Genomic DNA, 22,640 nt, shown 5'->3' with positions numbered 1-22,640 from the left:
TGCAATTTTTTTTTTCTTCTAGAATGTATGACCATCTCGTTACAATGAGTGCTTGTATTTTTGGGAGGAGTAGGATGATGTTTATGCCTGGTGGGGTAAGCCATGATGCCTTGGTGGAGATTTTAATATCATTTGATTCTTGTTTGAGAAGCTTGGCAGGTCTAGGGTGACTTTTTGTATGAGTTTGTTAACCAGAATGATTTGTTACATTTTCTGTTATGTGAAGGGAGATTCACTTGGTCTAATTACCAGGAATCCCCAATTCTTAATATGTTAGACCGATTCCTGGTTTCTTTTGAGTGGGAGTACTTTATAAATATTCTCCAAGAATCAATTCCTAACCTAGCTTTAGACCATTGTCCAATCTGGTTGAACATAACGGAGTTCAAAAGGCGCCCCACCCTGTTGGCTTTGAGAATATGTGGTTGTTACATCCAAAGTTTAAGGAGTTGGTTTGGACTTGGTGGGATGGCCTGTCTTTTATTTGGAGGCTACCAACCAAATTGAAGTCAATTAAAGAAGATATTAAGAAGTGGAATAAGAAATCATTTGGTTGTGCTGATGCGAAGACTGAGGTTATGGACAGAAACAATGAGATAAGAAGGGAGAACCTAGAGAGAAATTTGTCATTCTGATTGACTTTCACTCCTCATTTACTAATGGCATAGAACATAAATAGATAATGAATTGTTAAAGTGTACGTGTATCCCAACCCTCATCAGTAAATTGGAATAGATAATGGCACAATGAATGATAAAATGGTCACCACATCTCTTCTCAAAAAGAAAAAAAAAAAAACTTAGGCTACCAATCAAAAAGAAAAGAAAAAAACAAGTAAAATCATATATTAACTGATTCGCAATGAACATACATTGCAATTAACAATAATAAATCCAATCATTTGTTCCTTTACTATATTTTGGGATCCAATTCTAGAGAGAATGGGTAGAAGGTTGAGGGTATGGAAAGCTAGGTACTTATCTAAAGGGGGAAAACTGACTCTTATTAAGAGTACACTAGCGACTTAAGTATCATATGGTGATTTGGAGGAAGTTGTGCTTACCAAAAGCTAGAGGGGTTTGGGAATCAGAAACTTTGCAGTGATGGATTCTGCTCTTTTGTCTAAGTGGTTGTGGAGATTCAGTGAAGATGAAGGTAGTTTGTGGAAGGAAATTGTCGTGGACAAATTTGGGTTGAAGGAGTTGGGATGGGAGTCAAAAGAAGCTAACAAAGTATATGGATGTGGGGTTTGGAAGCATCTTATGACAATTACCTTCATTTCGAAAGAAGGTGAGGTTTAAGGTGGGAAAGGGTAACAGAATTCGCTTTTGGGAAGATAGGTGGTGTGAAGATTTACCTTTGCAAGAAGTTTTTCCAGGTCTATATGTGGTGTTGAGTAAAAAGGGGTTGACTATTGATTCATTCTTGGTGGGGGACGATTTGGAGAGAGCATGAGACTTTGGTTTTAGGGGGGACTTCAATGATTGGGAAATGAGAAGTTTGGAGTGTCTATTGGAGCTAGACGATGGGGGAATTACACTTAGCTAACAAGAAGATTGTAGATTATGGGATGGTACAAGAGAAGGGGCTTCACTGCACGATCTATGTATATGGCTGAATTACCAGTTGTGACTTCCATGTTCCCCGCTTCCTAAAAAATTTCAGTCTTCGTGTGGCAAACATCCTTGGGTAGGTTAACTACCATGGATCAACTCATTAGAGGAGGTTTGCAACTATGGATCAACTTATCAGAATTTGTCCCCGTTCTAAAGAAATTTTAACTTATCAAATTTATTTTTTCATGTTTAGTTTATGGAAAAGGTTACAAATTCTGTATATCATGATAATAGTGGTTGACCTTATCTGATTTAACTTCATTTCTGTTAGAAATTATCGAGCATGGTTGAAGATTGGATATCTCAAGCAAATGCAAGGCAAAGACGAGGAAGAGCTGGACGTGTAAAACCTGGGATTTGTTTTTGCCTATATACACGCCATAGATTTGAAAACCTCATGCGCCCATATCAGGTATTGTTACACCATATTTGTGGTAATGTATCTTTGTATGTTTAGTTTACCAATATTTCTAATCTGACTTTAACTCAGATTCGATGTATATGTATGATTCTCACTTCATATGCACTTTGTCTAAAGGTACCTGAGATGCTAAGAATGCCATTGGTAGAATTGTGTCTACAAATCAAGTCACTTTCCCTGGGATACATTAAGCCGTTTTTGTTGAAGGTGAATTAATGTTATCTTTAGCCTCACTTTTGCAATTTTATGTCTTTATTGATATATCTTTTGTGTGTATTGTTCAAATGTTTATGAAGGTTTGTTCCTGTTAGCAAGTTTAATAAGTTGATTTGTTTCTAGGCTATAGAACCTCCGCGGGAAGAGGCAATGATGTCAGCACTTTCCTTGTTATATGAGGTATTGATTTGATTCACATTTGGATTTCTATGATTTATAGCCTGAAATCATTAGTCTGGTTTGCTGTCCTTTTCAGCTGAGTAGATAAGAACTAATAGCTAGATTCCATTTCTCCATTTTTTTTTTTTTGATATTTTATTAAACATCTGAATCAAAGTAATAAGTGATCGAGGCTGCCTTAATCTTCCAAGAATCGGTCTGGCATTCATTGAATTCCTAGTGTAGCTATGTGGATTTTCCTATTTGGGGAAATCCTAAGTACATGATTTTGGAGTCACCACCATTCATTGGATTCAAGGGTATGAACTTCTGTTTTTTTGGTTGAAAAAGTATAGTTTAAAATGCATTTTGTACCTCTAACGATTAAAAAATAAAAAATAAACTCTATTTTTTTTTAATATAAAAAAAGAGACATTTTTACAATTTAAACATGTTTTTTACGTTTTGGTCACATTTAAAAAAATAAAGATAACCCTTTTTTTGTAGCCCGATGGTTATTTTCTATGGCCTAATGTTTGTTTGTGATTTGGTTCATTGATTAATGTAGGATTTGATGATAATGTCTTGATATTATGATTTTTTATTTTTTTTTAATGGTATGTTATTTTGCTCCAAAGATACATTTTTGAATAATCTGTTTTTAACATCATAAAATATCTAATCATATGTAGAAACATGTTATCATGTGTAGATATTCAACGGTGTTCTTTTTTTTTTTTTTCTCTTGAAAATATTTAGAATAAATGTCTGATATATTATATGTTACATTATGAATGCAATTTTTTTCATAATTTTTATTGTAGCTTTTAAATATATATATATCATTTTTTTTTTCTCATTTCTTTCCCATTTTCTTTATTCTATCCGAAGTTTTCCTTTTTCCGTTTTAAACTCGTATTCCGACTTGGTGATTATGTTTCTACTGTATGATTTTCATTGTAAATACCTTGACCTTGTTTTTTTGGAGGTAATGTATTATCAAAGATTTTCTCCAACAGATTGACTCTGGTCCGTTCTTATAGTATGGACAATACAAATTCCCTCCTTTCCGTGCTATGGAATGGCCACAACAAAATCTGATTTTGATCTTCTCTGGCATGTTGTTCCTTGGTAGTTGCAAGTCCAATCTGGAAGCACAGACATGCCATCTTGTATGGATGTCTGAGCTTGAAGATTCGTCACTAAAATCGAAAAGTCATTATTTTGTTTTGCCTTGTTGGTGAGGACCACTTGATTGCACTTGGCATGACAAAATTCATTTTGAGTTGGTATCGCAAAATCGGACATTTGGGATACGCAGTCCATTCTGTAAGATGGATATACACTATGTAGTGTTTGTTTGTTTTCATAGAACATGTTTGTGTATATTTTTTGAATCTGCAATAACATCCCATATTTTTTCTCCTCATCTCTTTCTCCTCTGTTCCTTGTCCAATTTGCTCCAAGTTTGAAGGATGTTGGTGCTCCGTAATTAGTTCATGCAATAACTGCCCTTCTTTTTTCTTGCAAAAAGTGCTTGAAGCGAACTGCAAATAATGGACTTAACCTCTAATTGTGCGGATCACTTCAAATGAAATGCTCTATCGGATCTGCTTGATAGACTTAGATGTTAAGCATTGACGGTGATGAATATGATTGATGATAGCGGAGATAGCCTACCCAAGCTTTGATTTTGATGGGGGATTATTCTCCATCATTTCAGGTTTCCAAGCGGGATGTTTTTTAGGAACATGAAATGTGATTTCGGTGAAGGGAAGATGATCAATGCTAATTCCAACCCATCAGGCTTCCTTGAATGATATATATATATATATATATATAGGAGCGGTTCCAAACATTTTTTGTAAATCACTTTTGATGAGGTTAGAAGTTTTGGAATAGGCTGATTTTTTGTGAGGATGTTCTCTACGGTGAAGAGATCATCCTTACCAAAAATCAGCTCATTTTGAAACATCTAACCCTAGTTTACAAGTTGAAGAATTGTGGACCGTCCAATTTTTGTAAATCACTTTTGATGGGGTTAGAAGTTTTGGAATATGATGTAGAGATCATCCTCACCAAAAATCAGCTCATTTCAAAGCTTCTAACCCATGTTTTGAAAAATGTTTATATATATATATATATATATGGGAGCAGTTCGGCAGCCCTAAAGTTTGCCAAGTTTGGTGCCAAACATTTTTTGTAAATCACTTTTGATGGGGTTAGAAGTTTTGGAATAGGCTGATTTTTTGTGAGGATGATCTCTACGGTGAAGAGATCATCCTCACACAAAAAATCAGCTCATTTTGAAACTTCTAACCCTAGTTTACAAGTTGAAAAATTGTGGACCGTCCAATTTTTGTAAATCACTTTTGATGGGGTTAGAAGTTTTGGAATAGGCTGATTTTTGGTGAGGATGATCTCCTCATCATAGAGATCATCCTCACCAAAAATCAGCTCATTCCAAAGCTTCTAACCCATATTTTGAAAAATGTTTGGCACCAAACTTGGCAAACTTTAGGGCTGCTGAACCGTCCCCTATATATATATATATATATATATATATATATATATATTATATATATATATATATATATATATATGTAGTTTGGCTGCCAAAATTTTGTCTTATATTGGTTAGAAGTTTTGGAATGGGACGATTTTTTGTGAGGATGATCTTCTCACCGTAGGAATCGCCCTCACAAAAAATGAGCCCATTCTGAAACTCTTAACCCCATCAAAAGTGGTTTTACACATTAACGGTAAAAATTGATGGTCCACAATTCTTCAACTTGTAAACTGGGGTTAGAAGTTTCAGAATGGGCTATTTTTTGTGAGGATGATATCCTCACCATAGAGATCATCCTCACAAAAAATCAACCAATTCCAAAACTTCTAACCCATATTTTGGCTGCCGAACATTGCCGTATATATATATGTATGTATGTATGAAGAAGGAAGATGGAGAGGCATAATCAAATTTCTCAAAAAATATGTTGTATTTTCACTATTTGGTTCGTGGAATCCAATGACTAGTCAGCGTACCAAAATGATTGAGTTCATAAGTTGGTTAGTATGTTTGTATTCCATGGACCAAGTACGAACCATTTCGTGAACTGGTTTGCTCATATTGGTTCATTGCTTGATCTAGTAGGAACAAATTTGGTAACATAGGTACGAACAATGGTAACCTATATTTTGCATTTGTCCTTTGGTGGGTTAACTAATTCTGCATCTTTCTACATACCAATCAATGTCATGACACACATATTTGGGCCAAAAATATTTTCTTTGGTTAAGACAATAGTTTTTGCATATTCCACATCTTAATGCAAATTTCATTGCCTTATTCTGTATGGTAATCCCGATTTCTATTGTGCTTCCAATGGCTACCCATCCGACAATGTAATTTTTGGTGGAGTGAACTTTTTCCACAAACCCTGGCCGTTCCTAACTCTGCATCATTTATATTAGTGATTCTGTTCTGATTTCTGATTTCAGAAAGAAATTGTCACTTGTCTCCTTTTTCTAACAAAAAATATTTTCCAGGCTTTTTTAAGAAGTTGGTCTTCACAACTTCATCTTCAGAATATCTTGGGGCCAAAAATACAAGATCTTGTTTCGGACACTAGATATAAACTTTGTTAGTTTTCATTTTAGTCTTACTAATTCTTTGTAATTTTTGTATGCTACATGGGCTATTTGATCCTTATTATTATTTGTATCTGCAATTATAGATCTTACATAATCGTAGAATTGAGCTATTCTTATCTAAAATTTTGCAGTAAAATGTCAGTTATATTACTTTTATTCAATTGAAATCTATTTGTTAGTATTAGACTTTCGGGACTTTCAGTGAAACTATACATGCTTATTGTTCTATTTTTTCTCTGCCATTCCAAGGGTTTCTTGGTTATTGTTATGATCATTTGTTTGGCTATGGTTTAGGTTGGTGCTATTGAAGGGGATGAAGAGTTGACACCTCTTGGGTATCATTTGGCAAAACTTCCTGTTGATGTTTTGATTGGAAAGGTTTGCATCGTGCTATTTCTTTTTCTGCTAAAAGAAATGGAATCTCAGATAAATGATTGATGATATTGTCATTTGGGTGTAGAGTTTTTGTTATTTGAATGCTTGGTTTGATATAGCTATAAACAATGCTTCTTCTATGTTATTTTTTTCATTGTGACTGATGTAATTGTTTGCGACTGTGCGAAGGTTAGCATGAAACCACTACAGTTAACACTTTGTCCTACCAAGTTAGTTTATGAGCTTTTATTTAGCCAATTAACGCTCGTTTAACAAAAGTTCCATTACCCATATCTGGTGCATCATAGTTTTGCTAGAGTCAGCATTGCGTTACCCTTCCCTAATGCCCAAATAGAGGGTACATAATGTAGGGTACACAAACTTGGAGTTTATGTTAAAAATCAGGTTCGAGGGTGAAATCCCAAGAACTAGGAGTAATGAAGAATCTCTATGTTGAGCAAAGCAGACTTAGAGACTTCAATCTAGGTTTGAGATTGATGGAAATCAATTGCAAACACTAAATTAATAATCAATATCGGGTTCATATGCTAAAAAAATAACAAAGAAATGGGAGAAAAAGTCTCTTTTTTTTATTTTATTACTTAATCTAAAAAAAAAATCAACTGCTGGATTTGTTTATTGGAGCTCCTTGTATAGATAACTACATCATAATAACTTAGAAACCTTCTAAAATAATAAAAAGTAACTTCTTAAATAGATTTATAACATATTACTAACCTTCTAATCCTATTAAACTTAATTTGGACTCGTAAAAGCACTTCTAATTATAACCTAGAAAATAAAAACGAATTTAGAGAAAAATATAAACATGAAACAAATTAGAAACTAACTAAGAAAAGAAACTTTCTAAAATTGAAATAAAAACTAACTAGGACTACTTATGGAACTTAAAAAATAGAAACTCAATAAAAGAAAAAGTCCCAAGAGAAGTTGGAATGAGGTCTTGTGGACCAGTCAAAGATTGGATCGAGTTGACTTAATTGATCAATTGAATTGACTCAATTTTGATTGATTTGACTTGGTCAATGTTGCTGATTTATTTCTTTGACGTCTCTTAACTCGATCATAGGCATAGAGATAATTGTCGGCAAGCCTCTCTACATCAGTACATCGAGCTGGAAGCATGTTTGGAATTTTTGCCAAACCCTTGCACGAATCCTAATTTCTTTTTTAGGCTCATTCTAGGGTGTTCTTGCTTACTGGAATGGATGAACAAGATTTTGTTCAAGTAAGGTTATGCTGATGACTCGGGTTTGGCAATAAAACACAACGTTGGACCCCACTCCCTTTATATCTATTTAATCTTGCTACGAATCTTGATGACAACTTTTAACTTTGTTGTCGTTTCTCTTCTGTTACTTTTCAGGAATACCCTTATAACTTTATTGCTTTTCCACTTCTACCTCCTTTTCCAAGAGTACCATCCAACTTTATTGTCTTTCCTCTCCCTGCTTTTCTAATAATACCCCTCCAACTTCATTGTCTTTCCTCTACTACCCATTTTCTAATAATACCCTTTCAAATTTGTTGCCTTTCCTCTCTTGCCCCTCAACCCCAAAGAGGATGCTCATGCCAGTAGGCACAGGCAAATTCTAGCCTATATAATAAGATAGGACGATTGTCCCCACCCTTTGTCTCAATCTTTATCCCCTCATGAGGCATGTATCTTGAGAACAACCTTTAACTTTATTACTTTGTCTCAGTCTTTATCCCATACAAAACGTGTATATCGAGAACAACATTTAACTTTATTACCTTTCCTCTTCTCCCCTTTCCAAGAATAACTCAAACTCTATTGCCTTTTCTCTTCTATCTCTTTTCCAAGAGTACTCCTTCAACTTTTTATATTGCCTTTCTTCTTCTCCCCCTTTTCTAATAATACCCCTCCATCTTTATTGTCTATCCCCTTTTACTGTCTTAACCCTAAAGAGGATGTCAGTGCATAGGCATGGACAAACTCTAGTAAATCTTATATGATTTAATGAATGGACTTTTCTACTCAACCATAGTAATGTAGATCAAGCTTGAGTTTCCAAAGAAAAACTAATATTCTTACCAAATTCACATGAAGATGGCAGGCCTACAACAATCATACCATACCTCTTTTGACCTGACAAACTTAAGCTTCTGAAAAACCAACTCCTAACTTCTAATGATTCACGCATTTTGAACATAGTAAATTTACTAGAATAGAAATTTCTAAATTTCGCAAGAAAATCTAAATACATTGTAAATTCATAAACCTTCTAGACTTCTTAACAACCCTAAAAACATTAAAAATAAATAAATAAATATTGCTTCTCGTAGGGAAAAAATATGATAATCTGTGGACCTTATAAAACCGGTCCGACACTTTTCCCTTCAGAATTTTGACTTTGATGACAAAAGATCTCAATCAGATGAGTTTGTACCAATCAATGTTACCTTGAGAGGTGGCATAGGTTCTTTGTGTCGAGGTGGCCAAAGATGTCTGGCAAAACAACTTCCTGAAATTTCAATATGGCAGCACTACCATACATATATTAACTTGGTTTGGTTCCTTGATGACTTGATATTATGGAGGCTTTAGAGGATCAGCACATTTTCTTTTTAATCCTTCATCATCTAGTTCCATCTTAGTTTTTCTGCCTCTTTTGCTTGGGGATCTCAATTCCCATCCAAAGTTGATTTCATTTTGATAGAGCGTTTGGATAAGATTGCGACTGTGGACCACTTAATTCTTACATATGAAGATCATTGTCACGGGGCACTCTACTTTTGGGATTGATGACACGAGTGCTTGACCCACTACTTAATGGAATTAAATACCAAATATCAGCAGTATGGTTGATACGACAACTTGATGATCAAACATTTTTTATGAAATTTTCCAAGTTATTTGGTGTACCCTCAAAGACTAACTGTAATAGTTCTATGCATTTGTTGCACTTTGGTTTTTCTTCATTTCTGTCCTTATAACCAGTTGCTTTTCTTGAATATAACTAGCTTCCTCTGCAGTAATTGCTTCCTATAGTACTCGTGGAACATGCTATTGAAGTTCTATTGCCTTAATATTGCAGATGATGATATATGGTGGAATATTTAGTTGTTTATCTCCCATTCTCTCGATTTCAGCATTTTTGAGCTACAAATCTCCATTTTTATATCCAAAAGATGAGGTCCTTTCCTGACACTGCACTGGATTTTTACTGTTTCTCAAATTTTGGAAAAAAAATTGCACATTAATATGAAGTATGTTTTAATTGCAGAGACAAAATGTAGAAAAGGCTAAACTTTCATTACTGACTGATAAGCTAGATGGTGTAAGCGATTCAAATGAAGGTGACAGGCAATCTGACCACCTGGTAATGGTGGTTGCATACAACAAATGGGCAAAAGTTCTGCGTGAGGTTGGTTAGCAGCAATTGTTTTTCTAATATATGCACTATTGCCTCCTCCCTGTCATCAACTATATAATAGAATACCTTACAGTTCCATTAGAATGAAAAATAAGTTCAAGAGCTAAAACTAAGATTCCTGACTGCGTACTGATTGATATAGAACTAGTATTTCATTCTTATTAATTATATGATTTGCATGGTGCTGGAATGATGGTTAATGCTATCTGATGAATTTCTTCCTGCAGAAAGGAGCGAGAGCAGCACAAAGTTTTTGCAATTCGTATTTTCTAAGTAGTTCGGTTATGTACATGACAAGGTTTGGCTTCTTCTTCTTCTTTTTTTCTTTTTCTTTTTCCTTTTTTTTTTTTTTTTCTTTTTTTTTTTGGGGGGGGGGGGGGGGGGGGGGGGTCTATGATCTTGTCATATTGAAAATATTTATGGTTGGAACCAAGGTTAAAATGCCCTTCGATTTCGTCGTATCAGTTTTTTGAAAAATTAAATGGAGTCGAACATTTCAAACCAATGGATTTAATTCAATAAAAAATAGTTTTTTATTCATAAAAAAATAAATAAAACTATTATTTGAGGTACACGTTAGAAATGTTTTGCAACAATCCAAAATAAACATAGGTACCTCGAAACATTGCATCAAATGCGATATATAATGTTGCAAAAGTCTGTTTTAATCAATTAGATGAATTTTAGAATTTATAAAATGTTACATGGAAATGACTACACTAGTGAGGGAATTTTTGTTGAAACAAAAGGAATGATAAAAAAAGGGTTTGAAAACACACTCGTAAAAGGGGGTTTTTAGTGATTCGGGCTCCTAAGAGTTTAGGCCTCATCTCTTCCAAATTGGGACTTTACCCTTACACCTTACCAAAAAACTGAAATACCCCTCAACCTTGTCAAGTTTTTCTTAGGAGTTGTTACCCAGACCTGAAATCTAGTACATAGCAGATGGTACGGACAGTTTTATACAAAACTTCTCATTGAAGCTTTCGTCATTTTTACACGCATCTTCCTTCTCCATGAAACTTTGGTTGTCAGTATTTTGCTCTCTCCTTCATTTTTACACCTTTAAGCTATTGGTATATTGGTCTCCCCTCCATTTTATGTAACGAAGGTACTGGTATTAGCTCCAACCTCCATACTTTACATCCATTTATTCCATCTTCCTCATAGTAAAAAAATATAAAAAAGAAGTAAATAAGGTTACCGTACGCATGACGCCTCGGCATGACACATCAATATACACATGACACTTTTATAAAATCTGATATCATTAGATAATGTGTTGTGTTACAAATAAATTACGCTACGGTACAAAGGTAATACACTTCGTTACAAAGGCATTTTCCCATTTATCAATTACATCTTTTCCGTTTGAAACTTCTTCGTATATGTGTTTTCAATCTTCTTCTAAAACCTCTTCTTCGTCTGAAATCTTTTTCTTCAATTATTCCAATGAAAGCTTCAACGAAAATGATGCGGAGGTGAGTAATATATAATATTATGAAAAAGTGTAATAATTACACTTGCAAAGGAAACTATTTCACATCTGAAAAGATGTGTGACGACTCAACATGGCACGACGATATACACATGACGTCGTTATAAAGTTTGATATCATTCGATAATACGTTGCGTTACAAATAAATTACGCTATGGTACAAAGGTAATACACTTTGTTACAAAGGCGCCTTCCTATTTTTCAATTACATCTTCTCTGTTTGAAATCTTCATAATCTTCGTATCTGTGTTTTCAATCTTCTTCTGAAACCTCTTCTCCATCTGACATCTTCTTCGTCTGAAATCTTCAACTATTCTAATGAAAGCTTCAATGAAGAATGACGTAAAGGTGAGAGAAATATATTATATTATGAAAAAGTGTAATAATTACACTTGCAAAGGATGGCAATAACAGGTTTGGACATGAAAATATATTTTTTGCTGATTTGGTAACTTTTCAGGGTAAACTCCCAATTCAGAAGAGATGAGGCTTGAACTCCTAACTTGTGAAAATTAGGTGCCCGGACTACTAAAAACCCCAAAATAAAGTCAATAGCGTTCCATTACATGTTGGCACACATGTCTGAAAATCTAACAACTAATAGCTACTGTATTATACATGGAAATGAGTATAAATCATTTCACATCAACTAAATTTTGTTACATGGATATGACGATACTATTGAGAGAATTTTTGTTGAAACAATAGGAAATGATAAATAAATAAATAAAGTTTGAAAAACGCACTCGTAAGTAATCAAAATACAATAAACAACTATATGGAGTGTGAAACTAAAGTCAATAACATTCCATTAAATGCTGGTGTACATGTATGAAGATCTAACAGCCGATAGCCAGATATCATAGATGGAAATAAGTATAAATCATTTTACATTGACTAAATACACCTTATTATATAAAGCAATTGTTTAAATGGATTAAGTACCACGTTACCCATTATTTTATATTTCTTTAAATATGCTTGAATAAATTGCTAATATATCCAATTAATTAAAGCATGAACTATTGTATGTGTGTGATAAGATGCTATTACACATTCAAATATGATGATATAAAGGTACATAATCAATTGTCAGTCGTTTTTACTTATGAATGATTATTATGTGTAATTTACTAGTCAAGTAATTCGTAGATTTTATTATTTGTATAAGTTTTACTAAGATTTTTAGAATTACTTTTCAAAAAATAACTTGGTCAGGATTTAGTATGTACCAAAAATTTTCACCACTGTCTTGCACTTTTATTCCTGAAACTTATTACTTTTTTCAAAATCAATTAACGTTCATTGAAATAATTTATAGAATGAACATTTATTCCACTGAAATATATATTTAAAAAAAAATCTGTCAATTGATTTCCTGTCCGGTCCCGAGGAAGTGGAAATGTTTTGGTATATATTTTTTTTGAATATGTCAAAATTTAATATGATGGTTATCACTACTCATTCATGCCTCACCATCCCTTAGTTGTTGACTAAAATAGTGTTCGATGGTTGCATGGTATCATATGATCTGTCTAGAGTTCCTTCCATCAAATTTAACTACTAAACCTGCTAATCCTCTATTCTTAATATCTTCTAAAGAGCAAATTGAATATTGTGACAATGCCAACACTGTTTATTTTTCAGTGATATCATGTTACTGGTTTCTTTGTGGTTATGTCAGGGACATGCGCATACAACTTGGAAGCTTGTTAGCTGACATTGGGCTCATCGATCTCCCAAAGACTTTTCAGGTTAAATCACTTTCTATCAATCAAGCCTTGATCACTTATCAATTTTGTTCCTAAGCCAGTTCTGTACTTTATTCTTGGGGTTTTTCCTTGAGCAGATTGGCAAAATGAAAGACAAACTTGACAATTGGTTTGCCGACATGGCCCAACCATTCAATACATATTCACATCATTCAGCTGTTGTCAAGGTAAAATCACTATGAATGTCTTCTTACATAAATTCTATTAACTTTTTGAGTTGTGTGTGTATATATAATAGAATAATTGTGGAAAAAGTAATTCTCAAGTTTCATAATGAGAGCTTGGCAGATATTTATATTAACTAATGTGAATGGACAAAAATGCCTTTACATAGAAATAGTAGAAATTTAGGAAATTAGAAAATAAATAGGAAATAATAAAACATTACAAGACATTATTTCCAATACTCCCCTTCAAGTTGGGGCAAATATATTAACTAAGACCAGCTTGACAAGATGAGAGTTAGTGACAGAGGGACCAACAGACTTCCTAAGCATGTCGGCAAGCTGATCTAAAGAATATAAGAATACTGTCTGAAAGGCATCAAATCGAACTTTCTCCTTAAGAAAGTGAACATCAACCTCTATATTCTTGGTTCTCTTGTAAAGGACAGAGTCATAAGCAAACATGATAGCAGTCTTGTAGTAAAACAATGTGGAGGAATTAGAGACATGAAATCCCAACTCCGTCAGCAAAAATCGAAGTCAAATAAGCTCATATCTGCCAATGGCTATAACTCAATACTCAGCTTCAACTGAAGAACGGGAAATCACACCCTGTTTCTTACTTTTCCACGAGATCAGATTACCACTATGGAAAGTACATAAATCAAATGTAAATCTCCTTTCCGTAAGAGAACCAACATAATCAGCATCAATGAAGCAGGATAAATGGGGTTGAGCAGTGGACGAGGAGAAAAAGCTAAAACTAGGATATGACTTCAAGTAGCGAAGAATACGATAAACGGCGTCAAGATGAAAAGTACTCGGAGCATGCATGAACTGATTGACCATACTAACAACAAAGGTCAAATCTGGTCTATTATTAGTCAGATAAATCAGACGGGCAACGAGTCTTTGATAAGAAGAAGGATCAGATAATAGATCACTAGATTCTACATGAAGGTGATGATTTTGATACATAAGAGAAGAAGCAGGACGACAACCAAGCATAACCGTGTCCTGAAAGAGAACAAAATACCACGGTGAAAGCGGGTCACTTCTATCACCAAGAAGTACTTGAGAGTACCCAAGTCCTTAACCTAAAAAGCACGACCCAATATCATCTTTATCTTGTCAATCTACTGGGCAGCATCTCTAGTCAGGATAATGTCATCCACATAAACCCGAATAATGTCGCAACGACCATCCAATCCTCGACAAACAAAGCAAATATAATCTGAGTAGCATCTAGAAAATTCCATAGATCATAAAAACGCTGAAATCAGGCTCACGGAGACTACTTCTGGCTATATAGAGATTTGAGAACGCGATATACATTTCCAAAATACTCCCCCTGAAGATGAAACCTAAGAGAGGGTCCATATAGATAACCTCAGTTGGTTCACCATTCAGAAAGGCATTCTTCACATCAAGTTGGTTAAGAGGCTATGAGTGATATGCAATTAAAGAGAAAAGGAGGCGGACAATAGAAAGTTACCTACAATGGCCAATGTAGCACCAAAATCCTTTCTTAGAGTCTACGTAAATCCCTTAGAAACTAAGTGTGCCTTGTACAGATCAACGGTGCCATCCACTAGATATTTGACAGTGAAAACCCATTTATAGCCAATAGTCCGTTCCCCAAAGGGAAGGGGAATAAGCTTATAAGTGTGATTCTTCTGCAAAACATCCATCTCAACCATCATGGATCCAGTTTACTGAGGATCTCGTAAAGCCTCTGATACGGACCGAGGAATGCAAATAGAATCATTGGCGGTAAGGTAGGCCTGATAAGAAGAAGAGACCTTGATGGAGAATAAATTGGAAAATAGAATGATCAGTAACACACCTCCACTTATCTTTGCAAAGTGTAATAGGCAAGTAAGAGTTAGAAATAAAAAGGATTGGAGTAGGTGTAGAAGAAGATATATACGAGTCTAAGGAGGAGGTTGGCAAGGTTGGAGAGGAACGAGGACGAAGAGCGAAAATTTGAAGCGTTGGCGAAGATAGAGAAAAGATCGAAGAGGGTAGTATTATAGGAGAAAGATACTGTAAAGGAAAAGGGTCCTGCAAAGAAGTTGTGGCATGAAAGTAGGGAACAATTTTTTCAAAAAAGGTGACATTCAGATAATGTATGACACGGTGAGAAATAGGATCATAGTATCGACACCCCTTTAACATAAATGAGTAGCCCAAGAAAACACATCAAATGGATTTGTCATCTAATTTCATGCGATGAGGGGTCCTGTCTTGAACAAAAAAAGTGCATCCAAAGACTTTGGGTGTAATAGGGAAGATGGTGTTATCGGACGAAGAACATGAAGAGGCACTTGTCCCCCGAAGTTACGTCTCGGAACACGGTTAAGCAAGAAAGCTATAGTAAGGATTGCCATATTCCAATATAACTTAGGAAGATGCATTCTTCGAAAAAGGCATCGGACAATGTTCATCAGGTGGTGATTCTTGCATTCCACTACCCTGTTTTGCTTAGGAGTGTAAGGACAATTCAACTAGTGAAGCATTCCATGCTCTTGAAAGTGAGAATGAATCCCATTAGAAATATATTCCCTGTTATTATCAGGTTTAAGAGATTTAATAGTGATGTTGTATTGAGTCTGAATTGTTTTAAGAAAATTAACAAAAATAGGAAGCATCTTAGAACGAGAATGCATAAGATAAATCCAAGTATAACGAGAATAGTCATCTATAAATATAACATAATATTGATGACCAGTAAAAGCAGTAACGGGGGAAGACCTTCACACATCAGAGTGAACTAAATCAAACATTGCACTAAACCGGTGCATATGAGGAATATATGAAGTACGTATGTGTTTAGAAAACTCACACACAAAGCACCGAAACTTGTGTCCACTACAAGAATTTTTTAAAGCAGGAAATAGAGAACTTAAGTGTTGAAAATTAGCATGTACTAAGTGAGCATGCTACAAATCTAAAGACTGAGAAGAAAAAATATGGCTCCTAGAGAGTGGAAGCACTGAAGCCGAAGCAGCAATATAGTGAGATCCAAACAAGTACAACCCATCCCTCTCATATCCCTTGCCAAAAATCCTCTTCGAAGTTGGGTCCTAAAATATACAGTGAATAGGAAAAAATGTTTGAGCAATTTGGAGATTTGGTAATATTACTCACAGACAAAAGGTTAAGAGATAAGCGAGGAACATGAAACACTGAATGAAGGGAAAAACCAAAGGATAAAATGATGGTACCCTTGTTGTGGATAGGTGTAAGGGACTCATCAGCAAAGCAAACCTCCTTATGTGTAGCAGGAAAAATAGAAGTAAAATGGCTAGACTCACCGGTCATGTGATCAGAGGCACCATAATCAAGTACCCATATTAGAAGAGCAAAACCCGACTAAGTGACAGGAAATGCAAATGATGTACCTGGTGGTATGGTAACTGAGGCCACAGTTAAAGATGAGCGAGTATGAGCATGATCTGATCTCGTACAATAATGACAATCTGGGTTTGAAACTGTTGCAAATCAATAATACCAAGGAAAGCAAAAAGATCAGTGGGAGAAACTGGTAATGATTCCACAATGATAGCACGTGGAGCAGAATGCCCCAAAGGAGTGGTAGGAGATCACAACAGATGGGGATAGAACTAAAAACATCAGACTATCTCATAGTCAGCCTTCCCACAATGATTTCAAGTAAGATCACTCCCTTAACCACGACCACGACTCCTAGTTCTCTGGGCACGAGAGTTGAAAAATCTGAATTAGCTACTAGATCCATTTGATTTGTAGTTGGAGCAGAAAGAATACTAAGGGCCTGAGTCTACGAAGGAACTATACAACGACGACACTCATCACTATCAATGGTTGCAAATGTCTCAAATAAAGAAGGTAGATGAGTGGTGTTAAGAATCTGGGTTTGAAGTGCCTTAAACTCAGGACCTAAACCATGAGAAACTGGTATGTCTCATTTTGAGCAATCCTCGTAACTACATACCCGGCTGCCTTTGCAGACAACTTAGCCATAGACTCATAATGAGAGAGCTCTTCCCAACAGAATTGAAGAAACCAAAAATAATCAACTACACTCTGAGTCTTTGGGTAGCCTGGGCAATGCCTCGATAAAGCTCATAAATCCTCAAGTCATTCTTAGCATGCGCATATGTCTGAGTGAGGGTTGACAATAAAGATGAGACAGTCTAATGGTACATAAACATGATATAGATGCATTGCTCCATGGAATTAAATAGCCATCCAAGAATAGTGTAGTTGTCGATCTCCCATTGTTCAATTTTGAGATTAGTGAGGAGTGACTTATTAACAGTGCCCCAAAAGCCATCAAAATTTACCTCTACTATTCAAATAAAGTCTCACAGAGCGAGACCATAACTGCACATTCCGACCATCTAATAGAGCACTGGTAATATGTTGGGCTGAGGAATTTGTCCCAAGAATAGTGGTAGAATCATTGGTCTCTTGATTTGATGTCATCGCTCACAATGAATAAGAAATTAGTAACTTTGGTTTGATAGGAGATCTCTCGTAATCTCAACCCAATATGGAATAAATCATGAGGTAAAGGGCACCTTCTAGACCAGAAAATCAGCAAAGGAAAATCTATTGCAGTCAAAAAACAGCAACACCTAGCAGCAGCACTGTCGTAGGGCAGCAAAACCTCTTTTGCAGTTCAAAAAACCAGCAGCGCTGTCATGAGGCAGCAGCAAGGGCAGAAAATCCTATCGCAGGCTCCAAACAACACCCTGTTGCTGTCGCAGGGCAGCACACAGTCCAGCTATGGCAGAAACAAAACTCTATCACAGGCATCAAGTAGTACCCCAACAGCCCTATCGTAAGGCAGGGATAAATCTAAACAACCTATCGTAGAGTAGAAACACAGCGTAGAAAATCTAACGCAATATGTGATCATTGATACAATCCCTATTGCAACATGCGATTACCTTCTAAGGAAGCTCTTGTTAGATTATTAGGTCTCAAGATCTAGAGGGTTGATGAGGGAGGAAAAGAGAGGAGAGGAGAGGAGAGGAGAAGAGAGGAGATGATGGTTCAAGATTCCAAAAACCGAAGAGGAAAACTCAAGGAGGGGATCCATGGGTCCTCTAGGGCTTTGATACCAAGAAGAATTGCGGAAAAGGTAATTGTCAAGTCCATAATGAGAGCTTGACAGATATTTATATTAACCAATGTGAATGGACAAAAATGCCATGCCCTTACATAGAAATAGTAGAAATCTAGGAAACTAGGAAATAATAATACATTACAAGACATTATTTCCAATACTAATATATTGACAACAGTTTCTTAAATCTTGTCTCTAGTGGAGCCTATGTATATTAATCTTGTATAAACTATTAACATCCAGGATTTGTTGATGAAAGGTTTGTCACCCCATGGATATGGATACGAATATCCTATCTAATATCTTGTTATCAAGCTTTATTTTTCGTTGTTTTAGGTTATGTATCTTCTTCTTCTGTTTTATTGTTTTTTTGTGGGGTAAGACTTGTTATAACGTACAACATATGCATTCTTATTGAACAAAAAAAAAAAAAGTATTTAAGAAAATAACTAATTTACAATGGCAATTGAGAGAATTGTAATGCGGAAGTATCTACCATTAGCTAATGTTAGTCATGGTATCTTGTAAAGTGGATATGGGTAAGGTGTTTATGTGCTCGTCTTAAACCTTTGGAGGAAGATAGAGAGTGATCCAATCTTAAAGAAACCATTATCATATTACTTGCAGTATGAATGGTTTCTTCCTCCAAATCTACTTGTTGCTTCTCCAACAACCTGCATTTGCATCAGGTACTCAAATGCATTTTCAACATCAATAATGAGAAAATCATTTGAGATTGTGAAATGTATGTGCTGCTCTGAATATAAAATGTATAATTTCATATAATGAGAATATCTTCCTTGTACGAACTCATTATAGCTGTCCTGTTACCTCTTCAAATTGTCCATATGATTTGATCTGCATCTCTTGTATCCCTTTCTCTGCAATTCTTGATTGAACTGTTCAAACAATAATCATTTGAGATTGCTTAAAGCATGTATAGGCTTTTTTCACATGCATGCTTCAACATCTTCCGTAGAATTAAATAAAGGAAGTTTAGCCATGTAAACCACTCCGTGAAATTCACCATGAAAAAAGGCATTCTCCATACACTATAGAATAGTTCAATGCAACTTTTTTCTTTTCTTTTCTATAGAAGCCTTCACGACTGACCAGGGGAATTTAGTTTGCCTTATTTGGTAAAAGTATCTATTATCTTCGAAACTTATTTCATTATCTGATTCTATGAACCCTATCTCACTTGTATTTTGAGATTGAGTGTCGTGGCATTGAATTGGTCCTGGAAATAAATTCTCAAGATACCTTTGCAGTCAATATTATGTGCAGGTTTATATCCCAATGTGGCTGCCACTGAGGATGGCATTGTTGGTGTAGCTTTCGGAAGCAATGCAAAACTATCTGCTAGTCCTGCAACAAAGGGTCGTCCAATCTGGTATGATGGAAGAAGAGAAGTTTACATACACCCATCGTCTGTCAACAACAATGTAAAAGTTTATCAGCACCCATTTCTGGTCTACCTTGATAAGGTTTGCACTGCTTCAACCTCTTTGGAATATAAATGATTCTCGTCATTCATTCTACTGTTTACTAATTTAAACTCTAAATAATAGTGCCCTGACATTAGTTAAATAAGGCATGGCTCAAAGAAATGCTGTATGCTGAGCCTCTCAAATAAATGTTCTTTGTGTATGTTCACTATGAAAGACTAGTCCTTTTCTTCTTCTTTCTTTTATTTCACAAATCGACCCTTATATTTAATTCATGACAATTAACATATGTGACTACTGTGCTTGATTGCTTAGTAAGAATGTAAGATTGCTAAAAGATGGTAGTCAAAACCTTTTGTATTCTCCCTAATTTCCTCTTCTTCTGTATTAATTGAAGCCCAACTGTTGAGGATGGTAACAGAGCAAGAATTAGTCATGAATTCATGGTTCAAAATCTCGTTCATTTCGGTATGTTTGGGCCTAATTGGTTTTTGGAGGTTCCGAGACGAAACAAAGAGGAAACCGAAACAATGGTAGTTTCAGTGATTTTGTAGTCTTCTTCTTCCTTTCTTTCCTTCTTCTTCTCCTCCTGTGTCTAATTTTTTTCTGTGGCTGCGAAATCTCTCTAAAAACCCAAAGTTTCGATTCATGCCCTTTGTCTTTTATGGAAGATTTGGTCATTTTGATGAGGCCTGCTTTGCTAAATATTTTAGACGCCCCTGTTGTGTTTTCAAAGTGATGACATGCCCCTTGACCATGGTCTCCTGTGAAGGACCCTTATTTAAATGTAAATGAAAGCTTCGGTATCGTTTCATTTTTTGCAAAAATTGAAACATCGATTCGATTCGAGATTTTGACCCATGCATGAATCTAAACTCCAAGTGAAGAAATAGAATTATTTTCTCGTAATCATTGCAGCATGATCAGTTCTTCACTGTTTTGCACATTTTTATTTTTTGACCTGTTGTGAAATCATCCTTCTGTTTATGTTTTTAGAGTGTTATGATCACTGTAATGCTGTTGGTTTTTTGGTTGGGTTTTCCCCCCATGTTTGATCTGTGTTTCAGGAGGGGAGGGGGGGTGTTCACAAGTTCTGCAAACCTAGTGCATTACATGTGGTCTTTTAGTTTTCTTTTTTCTAATTTATGCTAGCTTCTAGACATCTTTCTTGCTCTCCCTATTTTCCCAAGCCTGTTATACATATCATTATATGCTTTACGTTTAGCTTTACATACCACTATCTTCATTTCTTTTTGCAGTCTCAAACCTTTCTATGTTTTCTTCCTTTATAGTCATTTGCCAATATTTTTATTAGACCTTTTTTTCCCACTTATGACGTTTTAAGCATATCATTATTCCACTGCCAAGTTTTCTTAAGTCTTTATTTTTTTTCATAGATTCCCCAGGAACTTCTTTTGCTACTTTTTCAATATATTTTAGGAATTTCATCCCACATAATAGTTGTCTTTGTTGCATAAAAAAAATAATTGTTGCATTTGCCTCTAAGGTCGATGATTCTTCCTTTGTCAATATATATATATTTTGGGGATAAGTTGAAAATTTTATTGATAATGGGGACGAGAAGTCCCCTAAAGTACAAAAACAAACCAAAAAAACGATAAAAAACTAAGAAGCATCTAGATTACAGATCATATCCCAATGAACAACAAAATATTCAAAAAAAGTTCCCCTGAACTCCTTAAAGGCTTTCCCCACAAAAAACAGCAAACCCAAGATGGATAATATCTTGCAGATTCCGCACTTTATCCTCGAAGATACGGCTATTCTGCAAATATAATCCCTCTTTTTAGATTCTATCATCCTGTTCTTTGTCATCTTCTATTTTTCACCCGTTTCTTCCATTTGTTAATGTAAACATTAAATTACTAGCTTATGTTGTTAGATTCTCTTCTGGAATAATCTTACTTTCTTTTCATATTGATCACTCATTTTTCCTAAGTAGAGGACTGTTTATCTGGTTTTTGTTACTTCCACTCTTAAAGTAACTAAATGTTCATCCCGAAATACCTTTTCATTACTGCACTGTCATATGCCATTTCAAATTCAAGGATCCCATTTTCAATATCATTTCTATATTCAAGTCCAAGTGCTTCATGCACTCTTTTCATATCCAATAATTCTTTTTCTTTAATGACCATTTACTTGACAATAGTCAAAATTGTTGAAGTTTTTGTAATCGAATCATAATAATCTATAAATATGGTCAACTTGGTTTCTTAGAAAATCAGTTCTAATTTTCTACTTAGGGACCGCAAAATAAACCAAATTAATTTGTGAAGTTCCATATTGATGATATGATTTTTGTTTTTTGTTTTTTTTTATACTCTCAGGTTGAAACCAATAAAGTATTTCTACGAGATACTAGTATCATTTCTCCCTACTCTATACTGCTATTTGGTGGTTCCATTATTATTCAACATCAGGTATTCCAGCTGTACTCCACCATTTGCTTTAGTACACACATTGCTATGCATGCCGATCACTCGTTTCATAATGAAGGTTGTATGTTTGGTTCATATTGTGATGCTATACACGCAGAAATATTGTGCGCGCTATTAATTGCCAATTGAATTTCAGGTTCTACCTCTATAATGTCACACCATTATATCAGCTGTTGTGATTAATAGCAGTAATACAAACCGAATGTTATGTTGTTTAACGGAACCTTCAATTCTTTCATATTAAAGGGTTAATTATGTTGTTTATCTTTTATGTGTAATAAATTGTAGGTTTCTGTTATGAGACAATATTTATCCTCATG

General features: G+C 35.0%; 1 protein-coding gene across 2 annotated transcripts in view; it reads left to right on the top strand.

Moving 5' to 3' along the window:
* LOC147406481 (RNA helicase family protein) overlaps positions 1 to 22,640 on the top strand; it is a 78,463-nt gene that overhangs the window by 48,520 nt on the left and 7,303 nt on the right. Inside the window, exons 22-32 of one of the 2 annotated variants that reach the window (XM_086434546.1) lie at positions 1,888 to 2,028; positions 2,155 to 2,244; positions 2,377 to 2,433; positions 6,361 to 6,444; positions 9,522 to 9,620; positions 9,711 to 9,851; positions 10,088 to 10,158; positions 13,043 to 13,112; positions 13,208 to 13,297; positions 19,682 to 19,897; positions 22,210 to 22,302. In XM_086434546.1, coding sequence (XP_086290672.1) covers positions 1,888 to 2,028; positions 2,155 to 2,244; positions 2,377 to 2,433; positions 6,361 to 6,444; positions 9,522 to 9,620; positions 9,711 to 9,851; positions 10,088 to 10,158; positions 13,043 to 13,112; positions 13,208 to 13,297; positions 19,682 to 19,897; positions 22,210 to 22,302 — 1,152 coding nt within the window. Of the gene's footprint in view, positions 1 to 1,887; positions 2,029 to 2,154; positions 2,245 to 2,376; positions 2,434 to 6,360; positions 6,445 to 9,521; positions 9,621 to 9,710; positions 9,852 to 10,087; positions 10,159 to 13,042; positions 13,113 to 13,207; positions 13,298 to 19,681; positions 19,898 to 22,209; positions 22,303 to 22,640 lie in introns of those variants that run through there. The other variant, XM_086434548.1, reaches the window with a different exon arrangement.

The sequence above is a fragment of the Akebia trifoliata genome, chromosome 3, assembly GCF_017979445.1.
Source record: "Akebia trifoliata isolate Shusen 1 chromosome 3, ASM1797944v1, whole genome shotgun sequence".
Taxonomy (NCBI): Eukaryota; Viridiplantae; Streptophyta; class Magnoliopsida; order Ranunculales; family Lardizabalaceae; genus Akebia; species Akebia trifoliata.
The sequence above is the reverse complement of the archived record's forward strand: the minus strand, read 5'-3'. Positions and strand labels throughout refer to the sequence as shown.